Genomic DNA, 15,911 nt, shown 5'->3' with positions numbered 1-15,911 from the left:
AAAAAAAAAAAAAAAAAAAAATCCAGCTGTGAACTCCTGAGGGCTGGGACATTTGTTGAACTACTTGCTTAATTTGATTTCCCTAGTACATAACATAGATCACACAAAAATGTTCAATAAATGTTTGTGAAATTCAATTTGTTGTTGTAATCTGGGAAGAGGATATGACATTCTTACTGGGAACATGGGCCACGTGCATGATCAATAAATATGATTGTTTTTAATTTATTTTTTTACAAAAAGAGATCAGACACAAGTTACAAAATAGAAATTGGAGGTAAGATTACCTGTCCATCCATGTACTGCAACCTGGACCAACATATGCCTATATTATATATTCCATAAAGTGGGAATGATAAGAGAATGTTTTGGCAATTGAAACAATATTTGAAGCTAAATAAAAATTTTATAAATGTTAAAAACATACAACTCACGAGTACCAAAACAAAATTCAAACTATGAATTATCCCATAATTGTTTTGAAATTTTTATTGTTCTCACAAAATAGCATACATAGAAGGTTTGATAGACAAATTTAACCTTTCCAAAAGGTAAATAATTACCTTTTTGTACAAATTATTTCAGTAAGTAGAGGAGAAAATATCCCTTTTTTCTAGAGTGGGAAAAGCTTGACACTAATTTCAAGAAAAAAATATATAAAAGGGGCCAGGCCATTTAGCTCAGTGATGCTGCCACCTGCCTCACAAGTGCAAGGTCGCGAGTTCTATCCCCTTTTAACCCTTAAAAAAAAACCCAAAAGGAAAATCCCTCCAGCTATCATGCACAGGCTCCAGCAGTGACCCTCTCTAGAATCAAAGGACAGCCCGAGGTGATGCCCCTTCCACAACCCTAAAAGACCCCGCAGTGTTGGAGGACGGTGTTTTCACAAAGCCCTCTGTTTGTTTTCCAAATTAGATCCTCCCCCCAGGTCTTGCTGGCCTGGTATCTCAGCTTGGGGTAAACTGCAGGCTCTGTCTCTAGGCTCTCCTCTGCCAGTGAGCTGTGTCTTTTCTGCTTCTCTGCAGAATCTGGATTACTCAGTGGTCTCTCCTTGCCTTGGAGGTCTGGTTCCAGGAGTATTTACATTTTCTCACGCTTTCCTTCCTGCAGTTGGTGTTAACTGGTCCCTGCTCATGGTATCAAGAAACACTCTCAAAGTCATTTCCCTTCCTTTCTGCCCCACTCCTGGACTCAGACCAAGATAGAATGTCACCTTCTAGTGCCGCAGATCCGTAACAGTGACCATCTCACCAGCACTCAGTCCATGCCTCCTGGAGATTCCTATCCACCCGTCAGAGTCGGTAGTCAGTATGTCCTTCTTCTGGTGGTTGGCATTACACTTCTCTAACACTGATCGGTGGAGACAGTAACAATGTCCATTTCCATTCAGGAAGAGGTGACCATGGGCCATTCCCTGCTCTAAGTGCTTTCTTCTCTTACCCATCAGATCCTCACAAGAGATAGGTGGACCCAAACATAACTGCTCAAGTTGACTACAGGAAAATCCATGTTCGTGGATTCAGTGTTTTCTGGGTTGCCAGCATAGTTTTCAACTCAGTTACATACTCTTAAAAGTGAACCTCACTCAGGCTGAGGATTTAGCTCAGTAGCATCACGCCTGCCTCGCAGGCACAGGTCCTGAGATTCATCCACAGAATAAAAAAATGTGAACCACAGTCACCTGGATGCTTCAAGTACATCAGTGCTAAACATTGCAGTGACAATGAGATGTACCAACTGTCCTGGCTGTATTCAGTGGACATAGCACAAGGGCATGTCAGGGTGGAGCAGAAACTAACGCTGAGAGCAAACTGCACCAGGTATCCAAGAACCAGAAGTCCCTGGAAGCACAGACTTGGGCTGGGAGATGGAGAATCAGTTTGGAACCAAGTCACAGAGACCCGAATCCTGAAGCTCCAGGGTTTAGGCTGTACTTTGAAAGCAGAAGGCACTGCCACAAGTCTCTGTCTGGGAAGTGACTAAGGCTGGCCCGCTAGCAAGTAACTTCCCAAGAGACAGAAACAATCATGCTGAGAGGCCTCCCAGCTGCTGCAAATTAGGACCCTGCTGTCCCTAAATGGAGAACTATGTGAGGCGGGTGGCAAGGTAAGGGAGGCTGAATCAGTCCCTAGATCTGCAGATTCCACTCCGAGGTTAGGATCCCTGGCACTGGGACTCAGCAGCTCCTGTGCTGACTCTGATAGGGGCCAGCTTTGCAAATCACCCATCTGGGTGACACCCAGTTGCCTGCCTTTTCCTGTGCCAAGACTGGAGGCACTGGGCATGACTTCAGACATCGCTGAGGGAGCCCCAGTGGCCCAGAAGGAAGCAACGGGAATGGGAATTGTCGGCAGTTCAGAATGGGAAAAATGACTGCTGGAAAACATCGCCAACACGGAACTCAGAGGGTTTCCCTAGTCATCAGAAGTGAGTAATTAAAAGTGAGAGCAGAAGATGAAGAGGCAAGGACGACTGTAAATGATTAAGCCGTGAACAGGGCGGTAAAAACATATGCAAGGAAAGGATTCGCTTCGATTTAGTCCTCCCACTCTCTGCTTCATTCAGATCCAGTGTCTGTGAGTGTGATCACCGCTAGCTACAGCAGCGATCTTCCACACCTTCCAAACAATAGTCACAGGCTCCCTGCTCCACACGTAGGCCTCGTCTAATTTTCACTAAGCGGTACTCGAACCTCACCCTGTGTGCCAGGTGCTGGGCTACAAGTGCACTTGCAGGGTCGCATGCAGTCCACAAACAGCCCTGAACAAGTGCTGCTGTTCCCATGTAACAGGCGAGGAAACTACAACTTGGAGAAACAAAGCACCTTGCAGGTCCTTTATTGAAAAGGCAGAGATTCAGACCCAGGCGTGGGTTTCACAAGACAGGCTCTTGCCATTGCACTGCCCCAGAGGTCTGCTAAACAGTGGTCAAATTGGGGCACAAAAACGAAGCAACCATGAAGCACAGTCTGTCTAGAGGTTTCAGGCTGGTGAAAGACCTAAGCTGTCACTGAAAACACTGCCTAATACCCAGACAGACTGCTCACATGGAAATGCTTGACTTCTCTGTTTGCCTTGGAAGACACGTTCAGATGGTGCAACGTGTGTTTGTTATGCTAGAACTTTCTCTCTGTGCCCTTCTGGTAAACGCGGATTACTGCAATGTGCCCTGCCAGGGCTGTCAGGAAATGAAGGCACACAGTGCCAGTGCTTGCCATCTGCCCTCGTCCAGCCACTGTGTGACTCCAGCTGACAGTGAAGGGAGGGCTCTAACCCTTTCCTCGGCTCAGACTCACAGTCAGATACCACTGTGCAGTCACGTTTCGCAGTGGAAGGTTCCACACTTCCCGCAGTTCAGAGGCGGTGTGAAGCGGCCTCTCCCTGACCACCTCTTCACCCACCTGGTCACATCACATCCAGGTGTCGTGTGTAGGATGACAGCAATCCCCGTCTGGGTACTCCGCTTGCACTATAAGTGGGAAAAAACCCAACTCGACTCATTCAATGCAAGCAACACTTTACTCCGTGCTGAGCTCACCTTCCTGCAAATTGTTCAAAGATAAGCCTCAAATCTATGTTCTCTCCAAATGGAAACTTTCATCCGCTTTTACATTTCTTAGCAATAGAATGTGCTACAAATGGGCAGCAGTCTGACAACGACAATCTGGTTACATAGTGCAAATGACACAAGCGCTGGCTGCGGTCTTGATTAGGACCCAGCTTTCTTTTATTATGGCTTTCAAAAACAATGCTTAAAAGTGCACGCTTCTCTTGGCCCACTCTGCTTAGGAAGAATAGTAGGTTTCTTCTTGACTAGTGAATTACTCAACTGTATCGAGGTTCAATTTTAAAATGTCAAATAAATACGGGGCAAAGACTTTAGATCAATTTAGAGATGGGAAATTTTATTTCAATCTCTAATTTGAATCTTTAGTATTCCACTTATTTTATGTTAATTCTGTTAACTTCAGGGTTATTTTCAGTAATTTGTAGACTGACGTAGAAAAGATTCAAAAAGAATTCAACTCAGGTTAATAACATTATCTTTATGAGGTACAAAGCTTCTGCTCCCAGCACAGGAGCCTTAGTGGGAAAGAAGTCCCCCCAATCCACTGTGCACGAGCAAATAATACTGCACTCCAAAGAAATACTACACAGCTGTAACATTCACCTCTGATGCCAGCAAACGAGGACCAACTCCTTCACGATGCAACTTCGGTTGAAAAAGGCCGAGGTCACAGACCACACGTGCCAAGGGCGCAGACACCGACAGCAGCAGGGTCCGTCCCCTGGGTGCGGCTTCTCTTCAGGTCCCCACTGCATTCTGAAGATTCAGGAGCCCGATTCAGTGTTTTTTCAAAACTTCTTCCATTAGGTCTGCTGAGACCAGAGATACCGATCACATTTTTCAAGCATGCTTTGTATCAAGGCTCTGAAATTCCAAAGGGGGGTAAAAACCAAACAAATTTAGCTACACATTCATTCTTCACAGAAGACTTAAAAATCTACAGAGACTGGAAAGAATTCAAACAGTAAACTGAACCTGTGCATTAGCAAACATATTTTGATGATAGTTTCATTTGGGGCGGGGGACTTGAACTTGGAACCTTGTGCTTGCGAGGCAGGCGGCGGAACCACTGAGCAAAATCCACGGCCCAAAAAGACATATTTTGAAATGAATGTGTCTGAAGACAACCTATGGAATGGTAGAAAAGAACAACTACCCTGAATTTTAAAAAGCTAAAAGGAATTGAATGGTTATTTCTCCAAAGATACTCTATAAACAGTCAACAAGGCAATGAAAAGAAGGTAGCATCACTAATCATTAGGAAGATGCAAACAAAACAACAAGATCCTATCTAATGCTCATTAAACAGCTAGTATTCTAAAGATACAAAAATGGGGGCCAAAGTAAACCACTCCTAAAAGAAAATAGGAAGGGAAAAACAGAAGAATGGACGAAAGGAAGGTATCTGAGTTACTTTACTGTTGCTGACATACAACACCCAACACCCACAGTTAAAGGAGGAAAGGCTTGTTTGGCTCACAGTTCTTGGAGGTGTCAGTTTACAGGTTGGGGGCTCCAAGGCAGGGTGGCATCACAGAGGAGAAACACTTCAAGGTAGAGGCAGTAAAGAGCAAGCAATAAGCAACAAGCAATGACCCTGTTTCTGTCCTTTGTATCTTAGTCAGACAAGCCACTCTTTAGGACAGGTAGCACTCACACCCTTAATTCTAGCATCACATTCTTGATCACAGCCTCACACACCCTAGGCACAGCCTCCTCCAAAAAGCCCCACCTATGACTGCACGAGGCTTTGAGGGGACACCTAGACACAAGTCCCAGCAGGTGCAAAATAAAGTTCAAGAGAGAAGGCTGGCTAGGACACAGAGAAACCTGAGCCCTTGTGCACTTTTGGTAGAAATGTAAAATGGTACAGCCATCATGAAGACAATGGAAATTCCACTTCTGTGTGTGTATCCAAAGAAATGAGAGCAGGGTCTTGAAGAGATAATTGAACACCCATCGTCACAGCAGCACTGTACACAATATCCAGGGGGGAAACAGCCCGGGTGCTCACTGACGGATAAAGGGTAAATACACGTGGTATATACCTACAGCAGAGTATCACTGAGCCTGACACTTGCTACAGCACGGATGAACGCTGAGACACTCTGCTAAGAGAAACAGGCAGTCACAGACAGACTGACACAAGCTGAGCATATCTACTCCAGAAATTCAAAACTTCTAAGGAAATTTGGACTTTGCCTCATTTCACATTTTAGATTTTCAGATTAAAGATGCTCAACCAGTAAAGTTTATGTACATATTTGAAAATCCAAGAAACTGTGAAACCTAAAACACTTCTGGTCCCAAGTCCTTTGGACAAAGAATACTCAATCAGTACAGTAGGAGTGCACGAAGATGATGTGTCTAGGACAGGCCAAGTTTAGGAATAAGAATGATGGATTCAGGACTGCGGATTTAGCTCAGTGGTTCCGCTGCCTCCCTGGCAAGCGCAAGGTCCCGAGTTAGATCCCTGATACCAAAAAGAAGGAAAACCTAGAATGACGGTTTCCGGGGTCTCAGGGAAGGAAGAATGAAACGCCGATATTTAATGGATACAGGGCTGGAGTTTGCAAGGGCAAAGCTCTGGAGATTGGTTTCACAACAATGTAAATATACTTGATATAACTGAACTGGAAACAAGATGATTAGATGATCTATTTCATGTTATGTGATTTTCTTTCTTTTTCTTTCTCATTTATTACATATATATCACCACAATGTTGTACAGAAATAAACCTTGGCTGAGACAATTAGTCATCTGGTATGAATAATATTCCTAAAGAACTAAATAAGGGGCAGAGGATTTAGCTCAGTGGCCCCACACCTGCCTCGCAAGTACAAGGTCCTGTGTCCAATCCCCAATATGAAAAAACAAAACAAAATAAAAAACTAAACATATATACTATCTGGGTATTCCCATTAAGCCTGAGAGTAGCCCAGTCATGATCCTGAATGAAGTATTACTGCAGCCTCTTCAACAAATTCTCCAGATGACTCTGTCTCCTCTTCTGCTAAGAGGGGCCCAGGCTGTGTGATCTCTAGAGTCCCACCCTCCTCTGAAAGTCTAGAAGACAGCAGGACAAACTGCATTACCTCTGCCTTTTCTCAGCAATCCTCAGGATATCACAGGTTCTAGTAAACTTCTCCGACAACTCAGGGGCCACACCACATTCCTGTAGCAGTGACCAGGCACGATCCGGGCCCACGGACTTAGCTAACAAGAGAGCCACATTTTCCATGCTGACTGGGGAAGACCCATCACTGACGCTCCCATTCTGTGATTCCCGGGTGGCTGTCCTTGGGCTCTTGCTCTGCAGGAGATGGAGGAGAAATTTCCATTCCTCCACAGTCTCAGGGATCCAACCTGCACAGACACAGACATAAAGTTGGCTCTGACCACTGTTTCTCTTTTGTTGGTACTGGGGATTGAACCCAGGGGTATTCTTCCACAGAGCTGCATTGTCACATTTTAATTTTTCTTCATTAAAATAATGTTTTTAAAGATAGGATATCACTGACCCTGCATGGTGGCACATGCCTCTAATCCCAGCACTCGGGAGGCTGAGGCAGGAGGATTGCTGTGAATTCGAGACCAGCCTGGGCCACATAATGCCAGATCAGTCTCAACTACATAGTGAGACCCTGTCTCAAAAATCCAAAAAAAAAGGATAGGATGTCCTTAAATTGCCCAGGCTGGCCTTGAACTTGTAAACTTACTGCCTTAGCCTCAGAAATAGCTGGTGAGAGAGGTATGTGCTACCATAACCACTCTTACCTACCGCCTACACACAGAAGGTGGTCAAAACTGGGATAATATTTAATATCAAAACCTAAAAATATCTTAAAAACAATCTCACTGCCTTAGCAGAAGGTTTTCTGTACATCTAATGAATAAACAGTTCAGAACACACAGAAATCATATAATTAACTTCAATGTTTTGTCACTCACACACCAAGTGAGATCGAATAGCACACCCTGGGAGGGGCACTGGATTCCCGCTGATGAGCAAGACAGACACAATGCCTACAGTCTTTACACTCTAGTAAGAAAGAATGTAAACATCTGAATACGCATATACTTACAAACTGTGCTGAAACTACACTATGAAAGAAAAGAACAGAAATAAGAGAGGGAATAGCTGTTTTGGTTTGTAAGGCCTGGGCAAAGCTGTGAGGAAATGGCATTTAAGCCCCAAACTGAAAGCTAAGCTCAGAGAACTTGGGGACGTGGCCCACAGAATGGATTCACTGCAGCAGGGAGGATCAGGAAGGTGGAAGGAAAGAACTTAGTGAGTTCAAAGAACTGTTTCAGCCTAGAGCGCACAGACAGGAGTCAGCAGCGGGCAGCAGGTGAGTGGCACAGGCCTCGCGCACCAGGTTTAGAACCTGAACTGTGTTGCGAGTTCATTGCCAGGGCTTTCAACAAGAGAAGCCACCCACTCTGATTTTTGTTTAAAGGAACCATTCTGACTGCTATGGGGAAAGCAGGTTAAAGGTAGGCAAGAATGGAAGCCAGGTTACCCGTTATGAGGTCACCTCAGCAGTCCAGGCAAGCAGCTAGGATCACAGTGCTGGGTGGCAGAGTAAAAGAAAGCGATAGGAAACAAGAAGCAAGACCTGTCACGCAAAGGTACAAGATCCCAACGAAGAGTGTGACTGTAATGTTTGCTTTACATGCACCGATAAACTTAATGGAAAAGAAAAAGCGATAGGAGGTATGTTTGGCACTAAAATCATTATGTTCCTCATTTGGAGACAGAAGTGTAAAGAGAAGATGCCTTTAATACATCAGGGTAAGAATAACTTGATTAGTAGAATTACTGCAACAGACTATTGAGAGAACTTTTATGTGGGTGATGAAGATTTTAGCTGATATATATCTACATTTGTTATGTTTCCTGAATTTTCCATTTTTTCCCAACGCAAACACATGTGTGACTTTGAAAATACAAACCACGTGTATCTTAATTCCCTTTTCTGTGTTTTTCTTTCTTCCTTTTTTTTTTGTACCAGGTATCAAACTCAGGCCCTTGTGCTAGTGAGGCTGGCGGCAAAACCACTGAGACAAATCCCAGGCCCTATATCTTAATTTTCCTGGTTACTTTTCTTTTCTGTTTTGATACTGGGGATTTGAACTCGGGGCCTTGTGCTTGAGAGGCAGGCATGGTGCCCCTGAGCTAAATCCCTGGGTTACTTTTCAGGAGACTATGCACACCTATAGTTCTAGTCCTTCAAAACATTTCTGGAACAAAGAGATCTCAGTCATTATAGCCATAGTGGCGATGTCTGGAGCTGACCCTCCCCAGCCTACTGGCTCTTGGCTAACTAAGTCTGACTTCCCCTCTCCATGCCGAAGGGCTAAAAAAAGGCCTCAGGGAGAGGCCTGGTCTTTCTGTGACAGACGTGGGGCAGAGGGTTGGCACCTCTGTGTGCAGAACGCAGCCACACTGTGACAGTGGCCAAGGCCACCCCTCTGAGTGCAGCAGGGACTCTCAGGCTTCAGCTACCGGTGTACAAGTCCTGCTTCTCATCAGTGTTGCACCGATGAGAATTCAAAAGTAAAAAGCATCAAACGGCTGTGAAGAGCTGGGGAATCTGACTGCTATTGCACTTTAAATTCATCTTCATGAGCCCTAACTTTGGACTGATTAAGACAGCACGATGAAGGAAGGAGCACACGTTTGGAGACAGGCCTGGATCTGAACACCAGCTCTAGCATTTATCAGCTGCATGACTCTGGGGTACGTAGGCGTCCTTTCTGTGTCTTGGTCCACACATCTGGAAGGTGTTTGAACAGCAGCTATTCCAAAACAGCACATGAAAAGTGCACAGCAAAGCACCCAAGATTCAGCGGACACTTGTTCAGTAGACCAGGTTTCATAATGCATCGAAGGCATAGGGTTTTAAACTCCCCCAGTATGACACTGAGCTAAATTTACATACGTGATCATGACGACGTTTCTTTATGGAAAAGCCTGGAGAGGCTCCTAAAATACCACCCGCAGGAGTAACCCGCTGGGACGTACGCACCACTGTCCCCCGACATCAGGCTCATATCATTCAGATGCACGATGGTGGTGAAGGCCTCCCTTCTTCTCTCCAGCTCCAAGCACAGAGTGAGATAGCCAGGCCAGAATCTGTAAAGAGACCAATATGGAGGCAGTTCCGGTATCTGAAGTTTGCTGTCTAATACAGTGGGCGCCTGCCACGTGTGGCTACTTCAATTTCAATTAATGAGAAGCGCAGGAAGGCCCCAACTTAGGAGCATGCGAGCTGCCAACTTTGACGGTGCGCTGTGTAAGACTCACAGCTGTACTATACAGGACTCACTTTGTGTAAAGTCAATTTTTCAGTTGACCTCACAGTAGTTCAAACATTTTTTGGCCACACACAGCTAGTGGTTCCCTTATTGGACAATGCAGTGGAACATTTCCATTACCACAGAAAAGTCTCTCAGACAACCTTGATCTAGAGCACTTAAGAAAATAACACTGAAGGCTACTCACCAATTAGGAGGCACATGAGCCTCATATACTTTATAAATTCTGCAATCCATAAAAAATCAGTACATTTCTTCTCCAATATGCAAACTGTGGAAATTCTCCTGGTGTCCCAGCCTCCTCCAATGGCCATCTAGCAAGTCCCACTGCACTCTCCTTTGAGATCCCCTTGGCGCACTCCTTCTCAGCCCAGGAATCCCTGAAGGAGCACCACAGCCTCCCAGCAGGTTTTGCTGCATCCAAGCCTTGTGTGTGACAACAGAAGTGGTCTCCAGAGGCTCCACTTTCATTTTGTCTTTTCTGGACCACTAAACTGAAGAGTCTCTACTGATAGTAAAAGCTTCTGACCGGCTTTCAAGGTCCCCCATGATCTCATTGCTCACCCCCTGGCTAGCCTCATCCTCATTATCAGTGAGCAGATATGTCTCAAACACCTACCACCAAATGAGTGAGACTGTGTGAGGGAAATAAAGACTGGAGTTCCTGTAAAATATTATAAACCACATAAAGCCAAGGACAACATCTACATAAATAATCTCCTCATGGGTGAAGTAGATAATAAGCACTGTCAGCTTTTCAGGCCTTTTCTGGAAATGTTCCTGTCACCTGACTGGCCCTCTACCTGGCTCCTCTAGAGACACAAATCCTTTTTTTTTTTGGTACCGGGGATCAAACTTATCAGATCCTTGTGCTTGCAAGTCAGGCAGCAGAACCACTGAGCTGAATCCCTGGCCCTACAGACACAAATCTTAACCCAGCCTGTAGGGCTCACTGTGCCTCCAGAGTCTCAGCTTGTCCCTGAGCCCCTCACCAATGTTTCTGCTGAGCCTTTTTTCCCTTCTTGGAATTTCTTTATCCACCAGAACTGATATCCAGCGCTTAACTCAGGCCTGAAAACGGGCTGGCAACTGAGCAGAAGGCATGGAGCAAAATTAGCAGGGGCCAATCTCTCCTACACAAAAATATGCACAGAACTTAAAATGAAAAAGATGTTTACTATCTCTTAAAACACAAAGGTATGTTTACCTATAAATAAAAAACTGAATTACCAAATGATAAAGCACATCACCTCAGGGCCTTAACACTGACTGAAATGACTCTAATCCTAACTTCAGTTTCTGTGGAAATCCTTACTTACCCACAGGACTTACAGACGTCAGTCATTTTCTCTTTGGTTGTAAAATCTGCAGGAAGTTTAATTAGATAAAGGATCAGCTGACTGTAACCCCAGGAGAACAAGTGCGAATGAGGCCTGTATAATGAAAACCTTAGTAAATTAGAAAGGAAATAAACTCTACATTATTAGTCACCTAATAGGTAAGAATTCAGTTTAATTATATTCTATTATTACTATATTTTCCTAACATTTCTATTTGGTTTGTGAAAAATGAAAAATAGCTATTTTTTTCTATACTCTCTTCCTGTTAAAAAAAAATAGGTAAATTTGCTGGGCACCATGGCACCTATAGTTGAAGTTATTCAAGAGGCTGAGGCAGGAAGCTCATAAAATTGGGGTGAGCCTGGGCAACTCAGAGATCCCGTCTCAAAATGAAAACTAAAAAGGGTTAGGGTATATAGCTTAGTGATAACATACCCCTGGGTTGGATCTCCATTCCTAAAAGAGAAAAAAAGAAGCCTCGAAATTTAGGGGCTAGAGAGATGCAGCTCAGCAGGATAGTACTTGCCTAGCACACTCCACACTGTGGTTCCAATTCCCATGCCACACACACAAAAAACACTAGATAATTTAGGTAATCAAGAGCAAAAACAGAAGTCAGTATTACATCACTCTCAGACGGGATATTGGAGGGGCTTTTACAAAGCTTACCCTGAATGAGTATTTCTAATACAAGTATCAATGTTCTGTGAATGCACATTTTTCGGGCAGGAATTATCAGAGTTTTATGGGCTCTGTGACCAAAAAATGTTCAGAACCACTAAGAAGTTCATATAATCTCATTACTACTACGAATTGGGTCAGTCTCTCCCACAGAATGGTACACATGAATAAAACGGTTGCATTCCAAAGCAACAACAGAACACAGTGCATAGAAAAAGAACTCTTCCTTACTTGGGGTACCCTTCATCATCCATAGTACTTGTGCTTGGTGGAGTATCGTGGGACACTGCCAAAAGTAGCCAATCTAATCTTAAGGACCCTGGTTGTAGAAGGGACTCTAGGAAAGAGGACCTGAAAGAAAATTGGGGAAAAAAAATCACCAATCTTCATGAGAAAAAACATAAAGGGTAGGGGTATGAATAAAGTTTCATTAAGGGATCAAGATAATAAATAAAATTAACATGAAAACTCATTTATTGAAAAATATCTAGAAATGCTGGTGAAAATTTTAGCATTTTAAATGAATAACTGAACCCCTGCTGATAAAGAGGTAATGCACTATCCAAAGAAAGGCAAGATAATAAGGAAAATGTCAACACACAGGAATAGAAGAAATAAAAATCAGTGTGGCAGCCACCCATGGAAAGATATGAAATAATGAATCAGTCTGAAAAGAAGAGAGGACCTAGAACTGAGATCCACCCCAAAAAGCTGAGATACTGTCAATGAACAGAGCAGTAGTTCCACTGTGAGAGACAAGAAGCTCATTTGACTTTGCCTAGGCCCTAAAAAACCCTGAGAGCGGGGGAAAGTAAAGAACTGTGCTCCGCGCACATTTGTGCAGCGTGGCAGTGTGGTACAAGATCACCCAAACTCTCATCTTCCATAGTAGGTGCTGCAGGAAAAATGTTACACCTGCTGATAAAGGTTAAGCATGCATTATCCAAAGACAGGCAATTCAATAAGTCTGCTCTCCTCACCGCTGGTCTTCAGGTCTTGATTTCACTAAACCATCTAAATAGGCAAGAAACTGAGCTGGATGATGGCGACAAAGTTGTATGACGTCGGAGGGCAAAATGGATGGATAAAACCTGATCAAGGATCGAAGGGCAGATTCTCCAAACTTCTCATATAACCTGCATTTTAAAACAGAACATATTAGGGCCAAGGATGTAGCTCAGTGGCACTGTGCCAACCCGGCAAGTGCAAGGTCCTGAGTTCTATCCCCAATACCACACACATACACACACAAAAAAAAACAGAGCATATTATTCAAGCCCTGCCAAGGAAATGTAGCAACTTATTGAGAGTCTGACTCAAAAAAATAGGCTGATATGTAGCTCAGTGTCCTACATTTCATACCCAGTGTCATAAATAAACACAGAACACATTAGCCTTCCTATAAACCACATGTAGAACAACCTACCGGGTAGCATAAGCAATCAACAAAGGACTGTCAAAAGGAATGGAGTCATCCAATAACTTTAATCTTGTCGGTAGGTCTCCTTCTCCCATCTCCATATATGTAGGATTAGAACTTGCTATTTCTGAAAAATAAAGCACATCCTTTTCCCTTCATCTCTTAGCTGCAAATATTCAATTCATGAATACATTCATTTAACAACCATTAGTCACATACCTACTTTGCGCACCAACTCTATTCTATTCTTGTGTTTGTTAAGCATTGTAGGAGAGACCAAAAGAAAAACAATGAGATGTAATCTCTACTTTAAGCACCCTTAAAATCAAACTAAGATAAAGCATATTGTAGTTTTAAGTCAGACAAAGGAACAGGTAGTGAACATATAAATATTATCCTTAAAAATTAGTATCTGAGGGCCGGGGATTTGGCTCAGTGATTCTGCCACCTGCCTCACAAGTGCAAGGTCCCGAGTTCAATCCCTGGTACCAAAAAAAATTAGTATCTGACGCTATATATGTCTATGATATATAGATAAATATATAGCTATCACAAGCCCTATATATCTACCATCTATGCCACGCTGCTCTGTTTTTCTTCTAGGAGTATAGCCTTATTTCATCTTTTAGAATTAAATTAATTAAATTCATAAATTAATTTTAAAATATTTGACCTAGAGCTGGGGATTTGGCTTGTGGTTCCGCCGCCTGCCTCACAAGAGCAAGGGCCCAAGTTCGATCCCCAGTACCAAAAAACAAAACAAAAAACCAAAACGCTATGAATCTAAAGTAAAATGAATTTTTTGTCAAGTAGTTTTCAACTGGCTCTAAAGATAAGTCCCAAACATCAGTCCCAAAAGCTGTCTTTCACACTTACATCTTTAGAAGGACAGACTGTTCAATGAACCGTTTCTAAAAAGCCAACCCTCAGTTTCTGATACATCTGTTAAAAATGCCATTTTCCCTCCAGTCTTGCTGCTTCCATTTGATTATGTTAGATAATAAGGACTTACAAGAATTCCACGAGGAAGCTACACTGAGAGTGGACAAGTAAGGGAAAGCTCTATGCCTGGGTGGGAGCTCAGTCAGACTTACTGCCTAAACTCTAGTGAACAGGTGCATTGCCTCAAACTGCCTACCGCCTTGCTCTGGCCAGCACTAGCCACAAGTGACAGCCACCACTCCATCTGATGCAGATTCTTTCTGCTGCTCTCCTGTGACCAGATTGGGTCTGCTCACATAATAGAGAAAGAGTAAATTTCCAGTAAGTAATACTGTCATGTACTTCAATCTATTTGAAAGGAAATAAATTGTTTCAAATTTAACATAAAAGGCAATCTACCTCAACTCAGAAAAATAATCTAAAATCATTTCTTATGCTTTTTAAAACTCCTATCTGTGGATTGAAACAGAATTATAACTATAGATGCATGTTTCAAGAAAGCTAAAAGATCATTAAGTCAGATACTATAAAAGTGTTATTTCCACCTGTAGCAGTTCACTTTGGTGATAAAGGAAAATTCTGTGTAGAGTCTAAATCAGTTATTGGAAGCACGGCCACTGTTATTCAAGTAGTAAATATTTATCTCTTCAAAAACAAGATTCCAAAGCATTGTGAAGAAAATTTACCTCTATGTGTCTATGTCAGGATGACAAACAGTATGACCTCCAGTCAAGTCTGAGGTAAACTACTACTGGCTGAGCACCAGTGTTTGAGGCAGACAGGCCAGCTTTCCCCCATATCCGTTCTCTCCCTCCTGGATCCGTGGCTAGCTTACACATCCCAGTCCGGTCTGCAGTCAGGTAGGGCTATGTGAAAGAATTCTCACCCATGCAATGTGAACAGACAAGAGGTAAGCTGCTACCAGGCCAGGCCTGTCAGAGAGCATGCTCACGTGCCTTCCCTTGGACACAGCAAGCCAACCTCCACCACAACCCCAAAAGGGGGATGGAGCTTAAAATAACAGAAAGAACTGGAAATGCTTTATGACTACATGTAATTGACCTGGAACAACTGTCCTGGAGTTTTACGAGCAAGAAATAAACTTCTATTATATCTGAATTATTACACTACAAGATATTACAGAAGTTTAGCCTACCCAATTAAGGTTATCTCTGCACTTCAGTTTCCGCATCTATGGTAAAGATTGTTGGCAGGATAAAATGAGATAATGCCTAAAAACTGTTTGCTATTTTATATGGCACAAAGTACACTCAATATATGGCATACATTATTTCCATATTTTTAAGTTACATGAAAGATTTTCTTATTTGTATATATCTGCATTTACAAACATTTTACTCTAACCCCAATAGTTTCGACATTGCTACATCACTTTCTCAATGTGACTGTGAGAAAAATAAAATTTCTTATACTAGAGTTACAAATTAAACCAAAGTTTAAAGAACTATTAAAAAATTAAATTGAGAAAGCTGGGCATGGTGGCACATGCCTGTGATCCCAGCACTCAGGAGGCTGAGGCAGGAGGATTGCTGTGAGTTTGAGACCAGCCTGGACTATACAGTGAGTTCCAGAGCAGTCTGAACTACATAGAGAAACCCTGTCTCAAAAAACCAAACAA

At 43.0% G+C, this 15,911-nt stretch overlaps 1 protein-coding gene across 5 annotated transcripts in view; it reads right to left on the bottom strand.

The window, feature by feature from the left end:
• Positions 1-750: 750 nt before the first annotated feature.
• The window catches only part of Hps5 (HPS5 biogenesis of lysosomal organelles complex 2 subunit 2), a 40,863-nt gene continuing 25,702 nt past the window's right edge, over positions 751-15,911 (bottom strand). For 4 of the 5 annotated variants that reach the window (XM_010615135.2, XM_010615137.2, XM_010615136.2 and 1 more), the window contains exons 17-23: positions 13,337-13,457; positions 12,891-13,046; positions 12,142-12,261; positions 11,209-11,322; positions 9,601-9,707; positions 6,664-6,934; positions 3,482-4,431 (exon numbers count right to left, since the gene is read on the bottom strand). In XM_010615135.2, the coding sequence (XP_010613437.1) occupies positions 4,371-4,431; positions 6,664-6,934; positions 9,601-9,707; positions 11,209-11,322; positions 12,142-12,261; positions 12,891-13,046; positions 13,337-13,457 (950 nt within the window). In that variant the 3' untranslated portion in view covers positions 3,482-4,370. The other variant, XR_778531.3, reaches the window with a different exon arrangement.

The sequence above is a fragment of the Fukomys damarensis genome, unplaced genomic scaffold (assembly GCF_012274545.1).
Source record: "Fukomys damarensis isolate Sample0158 unplaced genomic scaffold, DMR_v1.0_HiC HiC_scaffold_16, whole genome shotgun sequence".
In the NCBI taxonomy this organism is placed as follows: Eukaryota; Metazoa; Chordata; class Mammalia; order Rodentia; family Bathyergidae; genus Fukomys; species Fukomys damarensis.
Note: the sequence above shows the minus strand (reverse complement) of the source record. Positions and strands in the feature narration are given on the sequence as shown.